Genomic DNA, 20,802 nt, shown 5'->3' on the forward strand with positions numbered 1-20,802 from the left:
GAGCCGTCGTCTATGATGGTCAAGTGCGACCCACGTCATGGGAAGTACATGGCCTGCTGTTTGATGTACAGAGGTGATGTTGTGCCTAAGGATGTGAATGCTGCTGTTGCCACAATTAAGACAAAGAGAAAGTCAGAGAAGTCTTCGTGGTATACCAGGAAAAATCACTGTTTGTGACTAATGGTAGGTGATGAGGGTGAGAGGAATTTTGAGATTGAGCATCTTGTTAGCAGGGAATGGGGGAAGAGAATGGCATGTATCAAAGTAGAGAGAGAAAGAAAATAGTGTAACTGAATAGCGCATTTATTGGCTTAGGGGTAAGAGATAACCAAAATTAGATATTTTGCTATAAACATTAAAAGGTATCTATAGAATATAATTTTTTTAAATGATATTTATTTAAAATAAATAAGGTGTTAACCTTTGCTATAGGAGGTAAAAATTCCAATGAAAAAATCCTTTAGGGAATCTAGCCATCTGGGCCTATTCCTGGGCCTCTTGAGTATCAAACTTTCAATATAAAAGCCCAAAGTACTTTCAAGCCCGTATATTTTCTGACCCAAATCCCATGAATTTCAGCCCACCAATTGTATTTAACACTAAACCCTAAACCCTTGTAAAAGTACCAGAACTTTGTCTCTTCATCTCTCTCGAATTCTTCCATTTGTTGTAAGTTCTTTCTCTGTCTTATTGAACCTTGATTATGTTTTTTTTATTGTGTTTTGGTGATTTTGACTGCTTAAATTTGTATATTATTTGCTTTTTTATGGTTATGGCTTGAAACAGAATAATCTTTCAAATATCGAGTGAAAAAAGGAATAAGAAACAAAGAAAAGATCTGGGTAGTTAATAAGATGAGTTTTTTTGTTGTTGTATTGTTGGTGTTCAGTTCCTGTGTTGAAATTTGTAAAGTTCAATTTTTGCTGGTGTTTTTTTAGTGTTTCCTGGGTTGAAATTTATCATTTTCAGTCATTTATAAATATGGACTGAAAAGAGGAAAAAGGAAACAAAGAACAGCTATAGGTTTGTTAAAAAGATTATTTCTTTTTTTTTTGTTGCGAGCAAATTCAAGAAGAATGAGCTCATTCTAATTTAATTATTTAGCTCATTGGTTTTTAGAGAGAGGAATTAGGTTTTTATTCATACTGCAACATGTAATACAAGAGTGTATATATAGGCCCAATATTTGTTAATCTAATAGTTAATCCATATTATAATTGGTTATTATTGTCAGCTCATGTATCCATGTAGTATGGCTAACTCCTCCAACTTCACCTAATAACTATTTTATTTGCATCATTTGTGTTACTTATAAAGAAAAAAAGATAATTTTTTGTTGCTATGTTAGTGTTCTGTTGGATTTTTAGTGTTCAGTTCTTGGGTTGGAAGTTAAATTTCTCTCATTTACTTAAACATTCTAGTTGCGAAACATTGGGTTACAAATCATACCCTTTTAATAAATGAGAATTTGAAAAACCAATTTAATATGAATTGGTGTAGCTGAACGGTCGTTGAGTTAATGTTAGTCTGTTAGAGTACTTGGTTGTTAATTGTTTTGCGATTGCTGTCAATCATCCCCAACCCGCCTCCTTTATTTGAGCTTGGGACGGGCAATTTGAGCTAGGATGTGAAGCTCACACAGGAGTTAGTGGGTAACTCTAATATTATCTTTTCTTTATGTTATCAGAAAGTGCGAGTGTATGATGGTTAAGGATGAATTGGCCATGATGAACCCAGAGAATGAGGATTCCGACCCAGAAACTGAATCGGAAGAAGGAGATGAAGAAGAAGATCAGCAAGTTGTGAAGTTGGCTGAACCTTCAAAGACTGCTGTATATAACAGGGACGGTTTGCTTGAAAGGCTGGCAGATATCAGTTGGCCTGATAATTTAGATTGGAGTCACAGGCTTAACATCGACAGGGAAGAGCAAGAAGTGGTGGATGTGAATGATGATTTGGCGAGGGAGCACTCTTTCTTCACTCAGGCGTTGGATGGTGCACGTCAAACGTACCTCAGCTTTCAGTCAAAGGGTGAACCTTTTCTGAGGCCCGCTGATTATTATGCGGAAATGGTGAAGACTGACACTCACATGGAGAAAGTTAAGGGCCGACTCTTAGCTGAGAAGAGAAAGATGGAGGAGTCTGAAGAGAGGAGGAAGGCGAGAGATAACAAGAAACTGGCCAAGGAAGTACAAGCACAGAAGATGAAAGATAGGGCAAAGCAGAAGAAGCAGGATATTGAGTCCGTTAAAAAGTGGAGGAAGCAGAGGCAGCAGAGTGGGTTCGATAAGGAGGGTGCTGCCGGACTAGATTTGCCTTTTGATGAAGGCGATACTAAACCCTTTCAGAGATCAAATAAGAAGAGACCTGGTGTATCTCCTGGAGATCGTTCAGGGGGAAGGGCGACATTTGGTGGGAAAACATTTGGTGGAAAAGGGAAGGGGCCAGACAAGAAGAGGAAAAGCAGGGAATTCAGGGACTCCAAGTTTGGATTTGGTGGGAGAAAAGGTTTAAAGAAGCAGAACACTGCTGAGACTACCAATGATTTCAAAGGAGGATTCCAAAAGGGTGAATTTTCTGCAAAAAACAAACGCGCTAAGAGATGATTCTGCTTATTACTTGCTAGAGTTTGTTCTACTAGACTAAAGTTATTACTTTGTAATGCGGATGAAATAGTATTTAATTTGAGAGCTTTTCAAACAGGATGAATTAATGTCTCTTGTAGTAAAAGTTTTTGCAAGTTGACGGCCAATTTGCCTGGCTTTGAAACTGAATGATGTGTTAGCTTTGTCTTGTTTATTTCACATTATATACCATATGGAAGTGTAACTTTTGTTCAATGTCATTCCATTTATTTTAGCTTTCAGCTCTGGCTAAAAGTTGATGAAACCATGAGTTCTTTGCCATCTGATTGACTGATACTCTTCTTCCTTTTTTATTGTTAAGCGACTCATGACCAGTGAATTGTAATAATAGATGATGAGAAACAATTGATATTAGGTTGCAGAACCTCTGTTAATCAATGGATACTCAGCCACCAACTACCTTAAGTTGTGTTCTTGATTTTCTCCATGGATAGGACTTGGCTTTCTCATTATAGGGGCATTTGATATTATCATTGTCTTCTCTTAATGTGATCAGGCATCTCTCCTGCTCGAGTGGGTTTCTCAACCCTAGTCAAAATTAGTGCAGATAGTTCATAGTGAGCTCTTGTTTGGATTGTGCAGACATCTTGTTTACTCATCATCTACCCCGATCAGAGGCTTGATTCAGATTTGGTGGGTTGTTCTTTAGATTATTATCACTAAACACATTTAAACTTTTATAATTATGCGTTCAAGATTTAATATTTTCTTAAATTTGAGAGATTTTTCACCTATATATCCATATGTCGCGTTGAAAATGTTAGATTCAGTTGAACTTGTTACTTATATGTTACATCTGCCATTGCCTCCAGACTTTGAGCAAGCACACCACACTCAAGAAAGCTGGGACATTGCATACAAGAGAACAATTTGTCTACCAGCTAGGTGAATATTATGAGTAGCAAATCAGGTAAGTGGATTATGGATAAGTTAGAGGGAGAAATTCAAAAATAGCCAGATTTACCACTGGTCGTTGAAAAATAGCCAAGTTTTAAAAGTCATTGAAATTTAGCCACTTTAAATCTGAGCGAAAACACTGTTCAAAATCCGGAAAAATACGCCCGCAAATTTTACGGGAGTTCCAAGTATGCTTGAACTCCCGTAAATTTTACGGGAGTTCCAGGATAACTATGCTGGAACTCCCGCAAATTTTACGGGAGTTCCAGCAAGTATAATTGGTCCAGTATAATATACTGGAGTTAAGAGCACTGGTGTTCCAGTCTCCCGCAATTTTACAGGAGTTAGCAAAGTATACCGGTCCAGCATAATATGCTGGAGTTCGTAACACAAATGCACCAGAACTCCCGTATATTATACTGGACCGGTCCCTGTTGCAGCAAAATAGTGGCCATCTTACTCTCCACAGTTTTTGTTGCCATCTTACTCTCCAAGTATCAAAGCAAAATGTATGTCACAGCCCTTCAGGCTTCAAATCATTACATCTTAACATTATAAGTGCATATATGTTGAATAATCAAAATAATTAAATTGTGCCTTCATTTATGCCAAAGCAACTAAACTGTGAATCACGAATATAGCAGTAAGTGATACATACAAAAAATCAATGTTTTTCCCAACTTCTCCATTGGCCTAATTTTGCAATGAATGATTTATATTGGAATGATCAGTCCCAAAATCTTCCTACGGGTGAATAGCTTGTGTGATGGTCAAATAGTTAAATTTAATCTATAGATTCCTCATTGGAGCCCAGTTCCTCTAGACATGGAAAATTAGGTGGCAATGACAGTAAGGGTTTTTCTCCCGACAATCCTTCCAATGCCAGCGCTAAAGAATACCCTAAAGCCCGAGCCACTGGTACTGCAACTGCATTTCCTACTTGCATGTACCTATGAAACACAAAACAGATTCAAGTCAGACCCTGCAATTAAAAGGTTGTTGCTATAGATTTCCTAGTACGGCATTATATAACTGAAAAACATTTCTCTGGAAATTAGACTCTTCAAGCAGGATATTTTTCAGATAAAATTTAGAGTGTCCAACTTATATGTTGATATAGCAAAGGCTAAATTGCATTCGACCAAAACAGCTCAAATAAATCTCTCTACGTCTGAGCAGTTCCTTAAAACTATAGGCTGATCTCTAAGTTAAATTTGGCATATTCAGTTATTAGTTTTCTGAGTTCAACTCAAGCTAGATATATTCTACATGTCATATCATAAAAACATGCATGAGCAGTTGTTAGACATTAGAATGATGTAAATAAGAGTAAGCTGAAGAGTGTTTGCAGATGAGTCACTAAAGTAGATCACACAAATATACCATCAACTGGCCACTATTTTGATTCAATAGTTACCTTTCTTTTATTGGCCCTGTCAGTTTGTAGTAGTCAGGGAAACCTTGCAGCCGTGCATTTTCACGGATAGTAAGAACTCTGTCCTGCTCTGGATGTAATATGACCTGAAAGGAGCTCAAGAACGACAAGGGGCATCAGAACACACCAAGTGAAGAAGCGCATGTTTTATTTTGAGACAACTAGCAAAGGCAAAGGTACCTGATTGTGGGGTTCTGCTCTTGTAACAACTGTTGGAACAATTTCATCCCACCATAAACGACCAAATGGCCTATATAATTTCAAATACCATGACAATAGTAGAATCATTATGATAGGTAAGGGGTAGTGCAAGCTAAATCAAATCAGGAAAAGATTGTATCATTACTTTGTGGAAGTACCACGAACAAAAGTTATCGCATAGTCAGGGACCTGTGAGTTTGAAAAATCATAAGAAATAGAAAAAAAACTGTCAAAATTGAATGCTCCCACAAAAAGCAAATTATACCAAAGGCTTTCCGGAAGCAACTTTTACTCTTTCTACATCTGGATCCAATTCAACAGTATTGTTAGCACGAACACGAACCCCAGGCAGGTCCCTGAAGTTTGCACCCTATAATCATGGAAGAAGGAATCAACAACCTAGGGACATGTTCATATCACTACCACAAATAGCAGGATATAAAAGGTGTAATACCTTCCGCTTGGGAATTTGACATACACGCTCATAGTCATCTTCATTTAACCGAAGGGGCCGATGATCATACAAAACAGACCCTAATGTCCCTACAATATAAAAATGCTATCAAAATGTACAAAAGGATTACACCACCATCCGACATATCTGAAGGTCTAGATGCATTGGTAAAATGCTGAATTATTTCAGGTAAAATCTAGTTAAGCCATAGAAAATTTCAGAATCAGAGTTATTATTTTTGCCAAAGTTTCCAACATCTAAAAGCTGTGACTTTTTGAGGATTAATTTCATGTTTTACCCGTTATAACAATTAAATAACAAAATTATATTTTAGCACATCAAAATAACTGAATTTTACCACTTATAACAGGAAAGTTACAAAATTATCTATTGTAACATTAAAGCAACTAAACTATGTGTGAATTGGTTGGATAATACAAATGAATAGGACAAATTTCTGGCGTCGATTATTGATTTCCCCTTTTTGATTTGTTTTTGCTTCATAAAACACGGGAAGTCAAAATTTCTATATGATGAATTTTTTATTGTCATTTGTATTTTCTGTGCTAGAAATTTGACATTCCAGTCATTTTTAATTTGTGAGAGATCCACGCAAAGGTCAACTATTTTTAATATGGCTAAAAATAGTTTTGCAACTTTACCGTTAAAGTGCGTAAAGTTCAGTTATATTTATGTCATAAAAACTAGTTTTATGACTTTACTCTTATAATAGATAAGTTCAACAATCATGCATGAACGAAAGCAAAGATTCTAAAGAGCTATTGAACGAATAGACAAAATATAATTCAAGAATATATTCAGAACGAATGAAATTCAGAGAATACACAATTCAAGGAGAAAATTATAAAGTTGAATAATAAAACTTTACGGTGACCTAGGAATAAAAATAAGATATCATACATGCTCACATAACAGGCATACATAAGCTAAAGTTGCAAGCTTTCACATTTATTAACAAGTCCAAGGGCACAACTAATGAAACGTCCCAGGTTATTATGCATCGCAAATATCAAATGATTTTGACTTATAGAATTTTAGGTACGTGTGGTAAAACTACAAAAATCATTGATCAATGTGTAGGGATAGCAACATGGCCAATTTAAAAATAAGCAGATAGTGTAGCCTAGCAATCAACGAAATAGACAAAAGAACGAGAGACCGTGGTTCAATTTCCAATAGAAACAAAAAAGGCTAGGTGATTTCTTTTTATTTGCCCAATCTTTGATGGGAAAACTTAGTATCTTGGGTGGTGGTGAAATAGTTAAGGTGCTACAAGCTGACCTGGAAACTATAATTATCAAAAAAAGGGTACAATGATATCGCACTAAAGCAGTCACTCCAGAATATGTCATACTACTACCAAGATAAATGGACTCACCATCTCTCCTTGATCTTATGAAATGTTGGAAGGTAGATTTGGCTTCATCAATATAAGGCATTTCGTCCTTTGGTTCGTCATTTTCCACCTAAATTCAAAAATATTTCCATAAAGAAAGGAACACAATTATGTTAAGCATATGCCTAATCAATTGGAAGTACGTCCTTAAGGCAACTTTGATATCTAGTACATACAGGAGGAAGATCTGAAATTGCATCCTTAAGAAAAAGTTCTCTCTTTAGCTCAATTTTCAAGGCCTCATCATATGCTACGACATTTAACTGCATTCAAATACATATTCATATTCAGTAAAGAGCAAATTCTATCTATGGTGTTATAATAAGTTCAGTAGACTACCTCAAATTCTTTGGGCATTCCACCCCTCACAACAACATTATGTGTGGGCAATGGATATTGTGGCAATTTCTGCAAAACGAGATGAGACTTAAAGTGAGAACAAGGAAGAACAAGAAAATAAATATATCAAATTAATTAATTATTCTTTTACCTCTGAAGGAAGAGCACCCCACATGAAGACACGCCTACGAAATTGTGGAAGTCCATAAGCCCCGGCTACCATCATTCCCATCCGTGCTTGGTAGTTCATTCCAACAAGTCTACCCAACGCATATCTTCCTAGAAACCCATCTGCAAACTTGACTAAATCTACTACGTTTTCCATTAAAACGAATCGTGGATTCAAGAACTCCACAATGTCCATGAATGTTTCAAGTTGTTTATTTTTCGAATCTCCTAATGGATTCTTTGAGTTCCTAAAGCGATTAAACCCGCTTACTCCCTGACAAGGAGGTCCCCCACATATGACCTCTACTTCCCCCTGAGTACAACCAATAGAAAAGTTAGATTCAATGCATTATAATCACAAAGATAAATTCATATAGTAGAGATCCAAAACTAGGCAAAGATAGAGAGAGGCAACTTACAGGCAATGGCAAAATACTTGCTTTGAAGCCCTTGGCCACAAAGTCCTTTATTTTCTCTTGGCAACCACTATAGGTAAATATAAATTTTAGATAAATGTATTAACAATTCAAAATATGGATTCACAATATGTTAGTTAGTTTGGAATTCATACTCTAAGCCCTCTATTGGCTCCCAAGTGTCTTCCTCTTGGCCATAACCCTTCCAACGTACCTTGTCATAAATAGTAATTAAGTGATATAAGGAACCAACAGAAACACACTAGCTTATCTACAAAATCTTGAGTTGTTCACCTAAAGTAGTCTACAAGATATTATACCAAAGAGTTCTCTGTAAAGTAGGCAAGTTAGGATGCAAAGAGTTCCAACATGGTGAATAAATACCTTAAAGTAAAGGCCAGGCTTACTTATTTCCTTTGGGTCTCCATAGCAAATTTCTAAAAGCTCTTCCACCTCAAAAATTTCACCTTGTTCATCATCACCAGATCCCTCGTCCTCATCTCCATTATCATTGTTATCTTCCTCATCCTCATCTCTTACTTTCAGAAAAGGGTGTGTCGGGGTATTATTTCTCAACAATGAACAAGATGCACAAAGCTGCCTCCACTCCCTCAAAAGTAATAAGAAATCATCAGCAGACTCATTTCTTACCTGCATAACACATATAATATATTCATTTAAAGAACAAAAGGAAGATAGATAAACATAATGTGCTATAATTCATTACCGCAGTCTCTGGATGGTTCCATTTCAAGCTATCACAGGCATATTGATTTAGGTCAACAGCCCATTTCTGCAGTCAAGATAGATAAATAAATAAATCTACCTAAAATTGTTAAGACATAACAAAATATATAAAAGTATCTTTTTTTATAGCTTAATCTTTAAGATAGTGTAGATTAACCTTTAATATAAAGTAATCACACATTTCAATATGATATCAGAACATTAAAGGTATTGCATTCAAATCTCACTGCCACTCTACGTCTTTCCACAAACTTGGCTAGTTAAAGTAGTAGGCGTGCATGTGAAGAGGTACGTTGAAGGCACATTCAAGTAAATAAAAGTGTGTCATCTTTAATAGTTCAAACTTTTAGATAAGGTGGTTACACAATTCAACAAAAGCAAACATACAACTAGGGAAGGACAAGAACAACCATATTAGGTAACAGAACATACAGTAACAAGCTTAACACCACCAATATCAGCACCCAGGCACAACCCAGTGGACATTGCTCCACAACCTGAATAGAGATCCAAGAGGTTCTTTTCAAGCTTCTGTTCTTTGACATCTACAGTATCACTATCGCTAGATATGGTAGAATCTGATTCACTAATGGGGCTCGAAACATCTGCAAAAATAGCGCAATCGCTGTTATCTATATTATCAGAGAGATATCTCACTTATGTGCTTGGTATAAAGGAAAATGATTTCTTCAATAATTGTTTTCTTGAAAAATAGTTTCTAGTGTTTGGTTGGGGAGAAGAAAATAATTTCTGAAAAACTATTGTTAGAGATTGATAACAATGCCAACAAACTAAAGTAGTGTTTTGCTTTAAATATTTGATTTGATTGTTGCGTGTTGTTTAAAATTGACGATAATATCTAAGTATTGACCGGAGAAAATAAAACTAAAAGTTGAGATACTTGTAAAGGAAAGTGATTTTGGCCCAAGAAAATGTGTTGACAAACCAAACAACCTTTTAAGAAAAAGTTTGGCTTCAGCCTTTAAATTAATGAACACTACACTTGAAAAATACCTTGTGGTAAGCTAACAAATGATGAGTATGGAAGCAGGTACATCATGTCATAGAAATAGTCAGAATTTGATATCAAAATTTCCTTGAGCGGTAGCCTTACCTACAAAGAAAACCCAACACGTATTAGTGTTGCTTGTTAAAACGAAGAGGGCCAATGTATCTTCTTATTAAGCAAAACCTAACATACATTTGAGGGTATAGGAACAATCTTGATTTTCTTTACAAGGCAACCAAGAGGATTATCATCCTTGATTTCAGAAAAGAATACACGTTTGTTGTCGATAAACTGGTCATGAGCTTTAATTACCTAATGAAAGAACAAAGGTTAGAAGCATTAAACATCACAAGGATAAGAAGAACTAGCCTTCATAAGTTAAGAATTTCTTACAGTATCTTTGGCTCTGTAAAACCATTGAGCAGTAAAATACTGCATACCATCAACAGCTTGAAAAAATTCAACAATCTTGCATATATAATCATCTTCATCGTTTGAAGCCTATAAAATTAAAAAGGCAAATAATGACTAATCTATATATGGATCCATAAAATGATCATATGCATATAATTAGAAAGGAAATATTAGGAAGGTTATGCATCTTATTAAGGTTGTTTTCCTACTTTAAGGTATATGTAAACGTAACTTACAGCTTGTTTGGATGGTTGTTACGTGTCGTTTCATAATGTATCGTATTGTATTGTATTATATTGTACTGTATCGTTTGATGAATACAATGTTTGGATAGATTGTATCGTTGCTGTGTCATTATATCATGTACCAGCAATATGAAGAATAAATTTGCAATATTATAAAGAAAAATTATTATACAGGATAAATTTATTATATAAAAAGGTAGGGTAAATGATAAAATAAAATAACTTAATAATAGTGAAGGGCGAGATGAGATAAAAAGACAAGATAACGATGCAACCAACCAAATTGGACGTTACATAAAGTGGCACATTTAGTCGTTACGTAACGACGGATTTAACAATACGATACAATAAAATTTAAGTAACAACCAAAACAAACATCGTATTTAAAGTAACAATACGATACGATACAATAGAAAACGACCATCCAAACGAGCTGTTAATCCGAAGAGTTCAAGGGATAATCAAGCAACTTTTTCTGTTCTTCCTTCTTTTCACAAACAAATAGTGAAGGAAAACCTCTTACCAAAATGGTAAGAAAGTCAATTAGAATCTAGAAACTCCAAACGAAATAACAAAATGGTATCTAGTACATACAATAAATCTTAAAGGTGTAATTAATTCCAAACTGAAAGGCTAAACTATACTTAAGCATTGTAGTATTTACCTGTACATAGGCATCATCCCCGAGATTGTAAATCTGACCATCAACCACTGCCTGGGTAAAATGACACTTAGCCTGGATTAATTGGTCGGCATCATCTTGGCTGGACCATATTCAAAACATATAACATAAGGAACATATGATACCAACATAAACTAGATGAAGCCAAAAGACAGAAGGCAAAATCTATTGTGCAATGAACAACTTTATGTAGCCTTTCCAAACTTACTCATTTAAGGTCATAGGTTTACCATTTGCTTTCACTCTATCCTGCTCATTGGTAAAATAAAAAAAAATATTACATAAATGTTAAATACCAGCTAAAAAGAAACAAGAACAATATTACTACTAAAGACCTCATGGACTCTAAACAGTACGCATTTACTCATAATGTTTTCTTAATCAATGTATTATAATGCTAACTATTTCTCAAACAGTAATCATATGCAAAAAACTCAAAATAATGCACAATTCAAGCAAAGAAAACCTTGTGATTAATGTAGCGATGAGGCCATTTCTGCATAGCGTCTCTAACCGAAATCGGATCACCAGAAAACTCACACTCCTGATCGTCATTCGCTTGCGCAGCTCTTCTCACCTTTTGAGCAGACGACGATTCTTCGTTCGAGCTCTCGCACTCTGTTTCCTCAACTTCTACTTCATCTTCTACGAAATCACACTCAACTGTAGAAGAAACCGCTTCCACTACTGGATCCGGCTTTTCCACCGCACGTCCCTTTGACTTCTTATTCGTCACCGCCGCCGCCGTAGAAGCCTTCGGTGTAGAAGCCTTCCGTTTGCTCGGCATTGTGCCAAAAAAGGAAAGGGGTAGGGGTGGAGAGTGTGAGAAGTAGAGAAAGTGTTAAGTGATATATATATATGGAGAGTTTTTGGGACTTAGGGAAATTTTTTTGAAGCGTCGTCATGAAAGCGGGAACCCGGAATTGTAGGCATTTTCGGAAGTGGATTGGAATTTGTGGGTTCACGTCCGGTTAGTGATTGGGTGTGTTTTATATGATGGGTTATATTTTTCGAAATATATTTATTTATAAAATATTGCAATTGATTTTCTGATAGTATTTGGTTGTATAGATTCAAAAAAAAAATGGAAACTTAATTCCATCACTTTTCGGTAAAATCATTTTCCTTCACCATTGTCTTTACTCATTTACCTCATATCTCTATTTCAACTTTCAACCAACATTAAAACATTATTATCAATCTTTAATATCTAAAATTTTCATCAAAACATTATTTGATTTGCTAATATATCATCTATCTTTAACAATATTGTTATAAATAGAATTTTATTTATGGTGAATGTCCATATTTAGAGAGATTCTAGGGTTTATTACTTGGTGGCTAAGTTAACCTCTCCCTATAAATAGAGGGTTCTATTCCATTGTAATTCATCCCAAATCAATAAGAATTCTCTCTCTACTTTTCTCTGCAATATTGTTCTTATTCTTTTATTATTTTATAACACGTTATCAGCACGAGACTCTACCGTCTCAAGAAGATTAAGAAACATGTTTTATGTTTTCAATATCCAGTTGCGCCTATGCTGAAAGGTTGTGTATGTAAGTCAGTAGTGTTCGTTGTCTTCACTTACCTCTTAGAGAAGAATTAGCAAACAATTGATCAAGACTTAGAAGACTTTTCAACTGTGAATCAAGATTAGAAAACGTGCAACAGTCTTTATTCAATGGATCAAACAAATGTCGATATCTCTCCAGGTAAACTTGGATCAAAGTTCAATTGGAAAAGTATTTGTTTAATTGATTCGTGTACGACACATACAATATTCAAAGAGAAGAAATATTTCTCTCATTTAAGTACGTGTAAGGCAGATGTTACTACAATTTCTGGTAGTAGTAATTTAATTGAAGGCTCTGGAAGAGCTACTATAACTCTGCCTAAGGGAACAATACTTATCATAGAGAATGCAATGTTCTCCTCCAAGTCCAAGAGGAACTTGTTGAGTTTTAAAGATATCCGTCGAAATGGATATCATATTGAGACAATAGATGAGAATAATCTTGACTATCTCATCATTACCAAAAATGTCTCTGCCCAGAAAAGGGCTATTGAGAAGTTCCCATCTTTGTCTTGTGGCCTGTATTGGACAAGAATTAGTGCAATTGAGGCACATTCTATTGTAAACCAAAAGGTTACCGATTCCAATACTTTTGTACTTTGGCATGATCGATTGGGACACCCTGGATCAATTACGATGAGACGAATTATAGAAAACTCAAACGGGCATCCATTAAAGAATTTAAAGATTCTTTTAAATGATGAATTTTCTTGCACTTCTTGTTATGAAGGCAAGTTAATTATTAGACCATCACCAACAAAGGTTGGAATTGAGTCCCCTGCGTTTTTTGAACGTATACAAGGGGACATTTGTGGACCTATTCACCCATCTAGTGGGTCGTTTAGATATTTTATGGTCTTAATAGACGCATCTTCTAGATGGTCCCATGTGTGCCTATTGTCATCTCGCAACCTCGTGTTTGCAAAATTAATGGCACAAATAATTCGATTACGGACACAATTTCCCGATAATCCAATTAAGTCTATTAGACTTGATAATGCTGCTGAGTTTTCATCCCAAGCATTTAATGATTATTGCTTATCAATTGGGATAAAAGTGGAACATCCTGTAGCTCATGTTCACACTCAAAATGGCCTTGCGGAGTCTTTAATTAAACGTCTACAATTGATAGCAAGACTGTTACTCATGAAAACGAGGTTACCCACTTCTGTTTGGGGTCACGCCATTTTGCATGCAGCAATGCTAGTTCGCCTCAGGCCAACAAATTATCATAAATATTCCCCGTTGCAATTAGTTTTGGGTCATGAACCTAATATATCCCATTTAAGAATTTTTGGATGAGCGGTATATGTGCCTGTAGCACCACCACATCGCACCAAAATGGGTCCACAAAGAAGGTTAGGAATATATGTTGGTTTTGAATCGCCCTCCATTATTCGCTACCTCGAAACATTGACGGGGGATTTGTTTACTGCACGATTTGCAGACTGTCGATTCGATGAGACACTCTTCCCAGAATTAGGGGGAGAAGTTGGTGAAACCAAACGGGAAATTTTGTGGAAAATCCATCATTATCTCATCTTGATCCACGTGCCTCTATTTGTGAAAAAGAGGTGCAAAAGATTATTCATTTGCAAAGAATAGCAAATCAAATGCCAGATGCATTTACGGATATGAAAAGGATAACAAAATCACATATCCCTTGCGGAGAATGTTCCAATCCGTATTGATGTCCCTATTGGACAATCTTCTAGTGTCATAGCTAATGAGTCAAAAGCACGCCTTAAACGTGGCAGACCATTAGCTTCCAAAGATCGAAATCCTAGAAAAAGGAAAATAAATGATCAAAATGACACTACGAAAGAATCTCATGAAGAAATCCACAATTTAATAAATTCTGAGATTCATGAGGAATTCACTGAGCCCGAGACTCAAGAAAATAAGGAACTATCAATAAATCCAATCGATATTGAGACAAATTTGAATCGAGTGGATATAGTGGTGGATTATGTCTTTGCATATAATGTTGCATCTAGCATTATGCAAGAAAGTGAGGATCTTGAACCTCAGTCTGTTGGAGAATGTCGACAAAGACGTGATTGGCCAAAATGGCAAGAAGCAATCCAATCAAAGTTGAACTCACTTGCGAAACGTGAAGTTTTTGGGCCTGTAGTCCAAACACCTAATGGTGTTAAGCCTGTTGGCTATAAATGGGTCTTTGTACGCAAGAGAAATGAGAAAAACGAGGTACAAAGATATAAGGCACGCCTTGTTGCACAAGGATTTTCACAAAGGCCTGGTGTCGATTATGAAGAGACATATTCACCCGTTATAGATGCTATAACGTTCCGTTATCTCATTAGTTTTGCTGTCCATGAAAAGCTTGACATGCATTTAATGGATGTGGTTACCGCCTACCTTTATGGCTCACTTGATAATGAGATATACATGAAAATTCCCGATGGATTTAAAATGCCAAACGCACATAATTCAAAGTCCCGAAAAATATTTTCAATCAAATTGCAAAGATCTTTGTATGGTCCAAAGTAATCAGGACGAATGTGGTATAATCGTCTTAGTGAGTATTTATTAAAGGAAGGCTATCTAAATGATGCCATTTGCCCATGTGTTTTTATAAAGAAAACAACATCAGAATTTGTTGTACTTGCCGTATATGTTGATGACATAAACCTTATTGGAACTCCTATAGAACTCCAAAAGGCAATTGATTATTTAAAGAAGGAATTCGAGATGAAAGATCTCGGAAAGACAAAATTATGTCTTGGTTTGCAAATTGAATATTTGGCAAACGGAATATTTATTCATCAATCTACCTACATATAAAAGGTATTGAAACGGTTTTACATGGATGGAGCACATTCATTAAGTACTCCGATGGTTGTTCGATCACTTGATGTGAATAAGGATCCATTCCGACCTCAAGAAAAGAATGAAGAGCTACTTGGTCCCGAAGTACCATATCTTAGTGCAATTGGTGCACTAATGTATCTTGCCAATACTACAAGGCCTGACATAACTGTTTCGGTTAATGTCTTAGCAAGATATAGCTCTGCTCCCACAAGGAGACATTGGAATGGAATCAAACACATATTGCGGTATCTAAAAGGGACTACCGATATGGGCTTATTTTATGGCAACAATTGCAGTCCCGATCTTGTTGGTTATGCTAATGCTGGGTATTTATCTGACCCACACAAGGCTCGGTCTCAAACAAGTTATGTATTTACCTGTGGAGGCACTGCCATATCTTGGCGATCGACTAAGCAATCAATTGTGGCTACTTCATCTAATCATGCTGAGATAATTGCTATTCATGAAGCAAGTCGAGAATGTGTGTGGTTGAGGTCTATAATACATCTCATTCAAGAAAAATGTGGTGTGAAATGTGACAAACTACCCACAATTTTGTATGAAGATAATGCAGCATGCATAGCTCAATTGAAGGGAGGATTCATAAAAGGAGATAGGACAAAGCACATTTCACCAGAGTTATTTTTCACACATGATCTTCAAAAGAATGGTGATATTAATGTGCAACAGATTCGTTCAAGTGATAATATGGCTGATTTGTTCACAAAATCTCTACCAACGTCAACCTTCAAGAAGCTAGTGTACAAGATCGGGATGCGAAGGCTCAAGGATGTGAATTGATGCTCTCATCAGGGGGAGTTAATGCGCGTTGCACTCTTTTTCCCTTACAAGGTTTTGTCCCACTGGGTTTTCCTTGCAAGGTTTTTAACGAGGCAACCAATAGGCGCATTTCTAAACATGTGTACTCTTTTTCCTTTTCTAGAATTTTTTCCCATTGGGTTTTCTTTTGGTTAAGGTTTTAACGAGGCACATTATCTGTTGAATAGACATTCAGGGGGAGTGTTATAAATAGAATTCTATTTATGGTGAATGTCCATATTTATAGAGATTCTAGGGTTTATTACTTGGTGGCTAAGTCAACCTCTCCCTATAAATAGAGGGTTCTATTCCATCGTAATTCATCCCAAATCAATAAGAATTCTCTCTCTACTTTTCTCTGCAATATTATTCTTATTCTTTTATTATTTTATAACAAATATAATATTTTCCCTATAATATATGTTTCACTCTCTAACCAAATTCCGGGAAAAAGATCTCAACAAATACTTTACTTTACACTATGTTGTTGTTTGATCTGCTCTTTGGTAGGGTAAGATCTGCGTACACACTACCTTCCCTCCCCAGATCCCACAAGTGGGATTTACTGGATCGTCGTTGTTGTTGTTGATGATTGATAATGCCGAATTGATTTTGTTCCTAGCAAAGAAAGGTACAAAAGCCGAAGCATGATTATGCAATCTTTGGCACGTAAATTACGGAAGCATTTACTATAAATGTGCTTCATTAAAATATTAGCTCGTACATTTATTGGAACAAAATAAAGTACTGAAATTAATTATCCTCTACCATATTCTCAAGATACAGTTGTTACACCAAATCCAATCAACACCTACTAGAAAAATTAACATTATCAACTTTCAATAACCACCACTTTCCCATGCATCATCTACTTAGACATTACACAAAAATGAAGCAGAAATAAAACAATAATAAAATAGTTTTCAACTGAGTGACAAACTGGTGTAGCATTGATAATGAGTTTTAATTTAGGTGGCTACTTCAAAAAGGTTATTGTTGTAAAGTGTAAACTCTTAAGACTCTGCAGCAATTGCTTCCTTAACCACAAGGAGTTAGCTTCTTGTTGCCAGCACCACGAGGGTTGTCATCTTTCCAGTCATCCCATGCTCTTGCCTTGTCTTGGGCGGCGTCATCATCATCTTCTTCATCATCTTCACCTGGCCTGGACTTGGGGGCGTCCTTGTACCATGAGGAATTTGCTTCTTCCATGAGCTTAACATTCCTTTCTTGCCATTCGTTCATCATATTCATCTCCGTTAATCCAGCTTCTTCAATGCTCATGGTTGGCATTCTAGCATTTGAATAAAGATGACAGTTAGTTCTTCAACTTACTTGTCCATCTAGGATCTAAAACTGGAGTAGCCATATTAACTTTGTCTTCAAGAGAAGATGCATACCTATAATGAGGCTGAAAGACCTGGGCAGCTATTTTTTCCCGTTCAGTTGTTGGGTTCCTACCAACAAGACTTGCAGGTCCAAAAATTAAAGGTTGGTGTTTATGTTCATGTGCCTGCGAAACCTTGGCCCTCCCTTCTATGACATCTTGTGCAAAAGTGGCACAGGTGATAGGTGCTGCAGGTTTTGTATAGTGTGCTCGAGCGGCAGCATCACGATGCCAAGTTTCTACTTTTTTGGTGCGTTCATCGAGTATTGATTGAGAGAATTCTTTCTCCCCATCCTACAAAAGAAGTAAGAAAGTACGCGTACAAAGCTGTCTTTACATGATGAGGAATCACAAAGGTCAAGAACAGCAGTGCAAATTACTACTGATCTTCTAGGTAGTCTTAAGCAAAAGATTAAGGCCCCAACCCCACCCCCAAACCCCCCAATGATACCACCCTAAGGTAGAAGATAATGGAAATTAGAGTGAAGCCCACAAGAAGCAGTGATGCAGTCATCTAAAGTTATATCACTTCCCTCTTGATCTAGCATTGTGTGATCATTGCAAACCCAACAAGCTCCAGAACATTAGTTCTATGGAGGTCTCTCTCTTAGGAAAATGCCTTGTACTACGAATTGCATAGGGGCAGAAACCACATGATCAAATAAATTGATGAAATGAAATAATTTAAGAGATAATAAAGGATGGAACACACAAGTTCAGATAGCAATAGCCATATCAGAGGCTACCAGGACACTATGACAAATTATAACAGAAAAGAAGCCAATTCGACTGAGTTGGTTTAATAGTACCTGAAGCTGCTTCTCCTTGACAGCAGACAGTATTTCTTCCTCTTTCTTCAGCATTTCAAGCAGATCAAAGGCCTGCATGGTAGTATTTGGAAACTATGAACATAAGATATCAAGCACAGAAATAAGATCAACTACGAGTATAGAAGATCTTAGCAGACCTTACAGAGGCCCAAGGAGATAGTTGTAAGCCATGCCTGCAATGCATAATAGTTTTGAAGAATCAGACATTTACTCAGAAGTGAACATAGAGAAGCCAAAACTTGAGATTAAAAATAACCTAATAGAAGCGACAGAAAATTTTGCACAAATCAGGCTGTGTGTATCTTAGAGGAATAATATTAGTATAATCAATATATCAAATGGCATCTAAAGAGCAAATCGAGATTCTCCCAAAAAATCACATCCAAAATGCAAGATTGTTAGTCATTGATGTCTTGTGCAAATCTTGTGAGGAAGTTAGGTCAAAAGGTGATGATAAACATTTCATGCAGATAATTCAAACAAATAATGAGTGCCCATCCAAGAGTCCACAGAATTTAGGCTCCAACAATGGCAAATCCAAGATTTAAAATTAATAGGTTCAAGTTCGGGATTCTACAAAAACTCATTTGATTTACTCAGTTCGAAATCTATTATTTGTATTTATTTATGAACTTTTTAGCGCATATACAGGGTCCGAGCCAAAACTATTGAGTTTGGATGACCCCGTAGGTTGGACTTTACATCTGCCCCTGGGCTCCAATGTTGCGACCTTCACTTGTCAGCCTCTGAAAGAACATTATAGCAGCTACTTAGATGCTAACCAACATCATCCAACACACTATAACTTTTTTATAACTTATATCAGATCATTTATTTTAAGATTAACCAGCTTCTGAAACTGTTTCAATTAATTGCTTGAACCATAAGGATGATCACCAATTAAGTGCAAGTGTGTCATAAAAGTTGCAACACCAGATGAAGAAACAGATGACAAGAAAAGAAGCTTGTGCTAATGCCCATGCTCATGCCCATGACATAACTAGGGAATTAACTAACCTCCCTTTCTTCTTCTCCATCGTCATCCAGCACATCATCTTCTTCAGTCTCAACAGGACTTGACAATGCAGCTGCTTTAGTTGATCGTCCACGACGCTCTTTCCGCTCCTTAATTTCAAGTAGTTTCGACTCAGCAGCTCTTTGCCGTTTGAAACGAGCAATCTAAAATAACAATGCATTTGTAACTCAATGTCACTAAAAAAAGTAAAAGAATCAAATCTTTCTTGTGATAAAGTTCCAATCCTTAAAAGTAACTGTCATATACAGCAATTCAACGGTTAAATCCAGGTTACCTTCTTAGCTCTACGATCTACAGAAGAATTAGCTCCACCTTGTGTAAATGTTTCCATCTCCTCTTCAGGAACAAGTTCCATTGTCTCACAGAATGAAATGAATTCCTAGATATAAAAGAGAGGCAAATTAAAATGAGGAGATATCACTAAAAGATAAATTTTATTTTCCCACAGAATATAATCTATTACATATCTTATAGTCTTTACCTTTAGCTTAGCTTGTGAAGCTTTGAGTACTTTTATCCTGTCACCATCTGCAACTTTTTCTGTTAGCTCCGCAAGATAATAGGGGACCTGAAATAGCGCAATATAAGACTCCATAACCCATTGAGTAAACCAGCGCCAACTAAATGAGATCAAGTAGAATTTTCATTCAATATTGAAGCAAACTATAAGTAGAAATGGATAAAGGAAGAACATCAAGTTTGATATTAGTGGATTGTAATAGGTGTTCAGGGCCTTCAGGCTACTGATTCTCGTATGGACCTACATTAAAAATAGGTTAGACCGAAACCAAAAGTCACTTCCAACCCCAAAACAGCTTGATGGAAGGAGTTCCGAGCCCTGACCTATGAAAAATAGGTTCACTTTCCGCATAGAGCCGAACCTCAAGTTGATTCCCTTACAATCACGAATTTACTAGAATTTCCATGGGCAATGGTAGCACACATATCAAGAACCAGAGGAAACAAGAGATGGTGTTTTATAGAGACAATGATGATGCTTACAAGTAGGATAGAGAAAAAGAAGGGAAGTAAAAAAAATATAGTGATGGTGATGAGAAGGGTGTAGGAAGCATGTTGTATGGTTGTGGGAGAAAATCATGATAAAGAGAAGGAGAGAATGCCCCTAGTCGCCTTTTTGCCAACATTAGGGCTCCAATCCCTGAGTTGTGCCTTTTAGACATAGGGTCTCCATTCCCTAGTCGCCTTTTGCCAACATTAGGGCTCCAATCCCTGACGTTGTGCCTTTTAGACATAGG

The 20,802-nt window shown here is 36.4% G+C and overlaps 3 protein-coding genes across 3 annotated transcripts; 1 reads left to right on the top strand and 2 right to left on the bottom strand.

The window, feature by feature from the left end:
• Positions 1 to 563: 563 nt before the first annotated feature.
• LOC109205821 (probable rRNA-processing protein EBP2 homolog) lies at positions 564 to 2,864 on the top strand. The gene is made up of 2 exons (XM_019368573.1): positions 564 to 669; positions 1,688 to 2,864. The coding sequence occupies exon 2, from the start codon at positions 1,701 to 1,703 to the stop codon at positions 2,604 to 2,606; it is 906 nt and encodes a 301-aa protein (XP_019224118.1). The 5' UTR covers positions 564 to 669; positions 1,688 to 1,700; the 3' UTR covers positions 2,607 to 2,864.
• Positions 2,865 to 4,039: 1,175 nt separating this feature from the next.
• Positions 4,040 to 11,904, bottom strand: LOC109205822 (DNA (cytosine-5)-methyltransferase CMT3-like). Its single transcript, XM_019368575.1, has 21 exons — positions 11,536 to 11,904; positions 11,278 to 11,318; positions 11,052 to 11,151; positions 10,122 to 10,229; positions 9,921 to 10,040; positions 9,734 to 9,833; positions 9,152 to 9,324; positions 8,700 to 8,765; positions 8,357 to 8,623; positions 8,128 to 8,186; positions 7,976 to 8,042; positions 7,540 to 7,869; positions 7,389 to 7,457; positions 7,226 to 7,312; positions 7,032 to 7,119; positions 5,633 to 5,721; positions 5,444 to 5,548; positions 5,324 to 5,367; positions 5,158 to 5,227; positions 4,960 to 5,063; positions 4,040 to 4,492 (listed from the first exon to the last, which is right to left on the bottom strand). The coding sequence occupies exons 1-21, from the start codon at positions 11,854 to 11,856 to the stop codon at positions 4,327 to 4,329; spliced, it is 2,574 nt and encodes an 857-aa protein (XP_019224120.1). The 5' UTR covers positions 11,857 to 11,904; the 3' UTR covers positions 4,040 to 4,326.
• A 5,093-nt stretch (positions 11,905 to 16,997) lies between these two features.
• On the bottom strand, positions 16,998 to 20,147 carry LOC109205823 (PP2A regulatory subunit TAP46-like). The gene is made up of 7 exons (XM_019368576.1): positions 20,028 to 20,147; positions 19,821 to 19,925; positions 19,528 to 19,689; positions 18,648 to 18,683; positions 18,490 to 18,561; positions 17,694 to 17,974; positions 16,998 to 17,587 (listed from the first exon to the last, which is right to left on the bottom strand). Exons 1-7 carry the CDS (start codon positions 20,139 to 20,141, stop codon positions 17,335 to 17,337), a joined length of 1,023 nt encoding a protein of 340 aa, XP_019224121.1. The 5' UTR covers positions 20,142 to 20,147; the 3' UTR covers positions 16,998 to 17,334.
• Between the last annotated feature and the right edge of the window lie 655 nt (positions 20,148 to 20,802).

The sequence above is a fragment of the Nicotiana attenuata genome, unplaced genomic scaffold (assembly GCF_001879085.1).
Source record: "Nicotiana attenuata strain UT unplaced genomic scaffold, NIATTr2, whole genome shotgun sequence".
Lineage (NCBI taxonomy): Eukaryota > Viridiplantae > Streptophyta > Magnoliopsida > Solanales > Solanaceae > Nicotiana > Nicotiana attenuata.

Excerpts from the sequence above, each read along its gene's own strand:
- LOC109205821 (XM_019368573.1), top strand. The coding sequence starts at position 1,701 with ATGATGGTTAAGGATGAATTGGCCATGATGAACCCAGAGAATGAGGAT.
- LOC109205822 (XM_019368575.1), bottom strand. The coding sequence starts at position 11,856 with ATGCCGAGCAAACGGAAGGCTTCTACACCGAAGGCTTCTACGGCGGCG. Across the intron at positions 11,152-11,277 it reads AAACCTATGACCTTAAATGA|CCAAGATGATGCCGACCAAT; the intron begins GTAAGTTTGGAA and ends AATATGGTCCAG. Across the intron at positions 5,368-5,443 it reads TTGCTTCCGGAAAGCCTTTG|GTCCCTGACTATGCGATAAC; the intron begins GTATAATTTGCT and ends TCAAACTCACAG.
- LOC109205823 (XM_019368576.1), bottom strand. The coding sequence starts at position 20,141 with ATGGAGTCTTATATTGCGCTATTTCAGGTCCCCTATTATCTTGCGGAG. Across the intron at positions 19,926-20,027 it reads CTTCACAAGCTAAGCTAAAG|GAATTCATTTCATTCTGTGA; the intron begins GTAAAGACTATA and ends TTTTATATCTAG. Across the intron at positions 19,690-19,820 it reads TAGATCGTAGAGCTAAGAAG|ATTGCTCGTTTCAAACGGCA; the intron begins GTAACCTGGATT and ends TTGTTATTTTAG.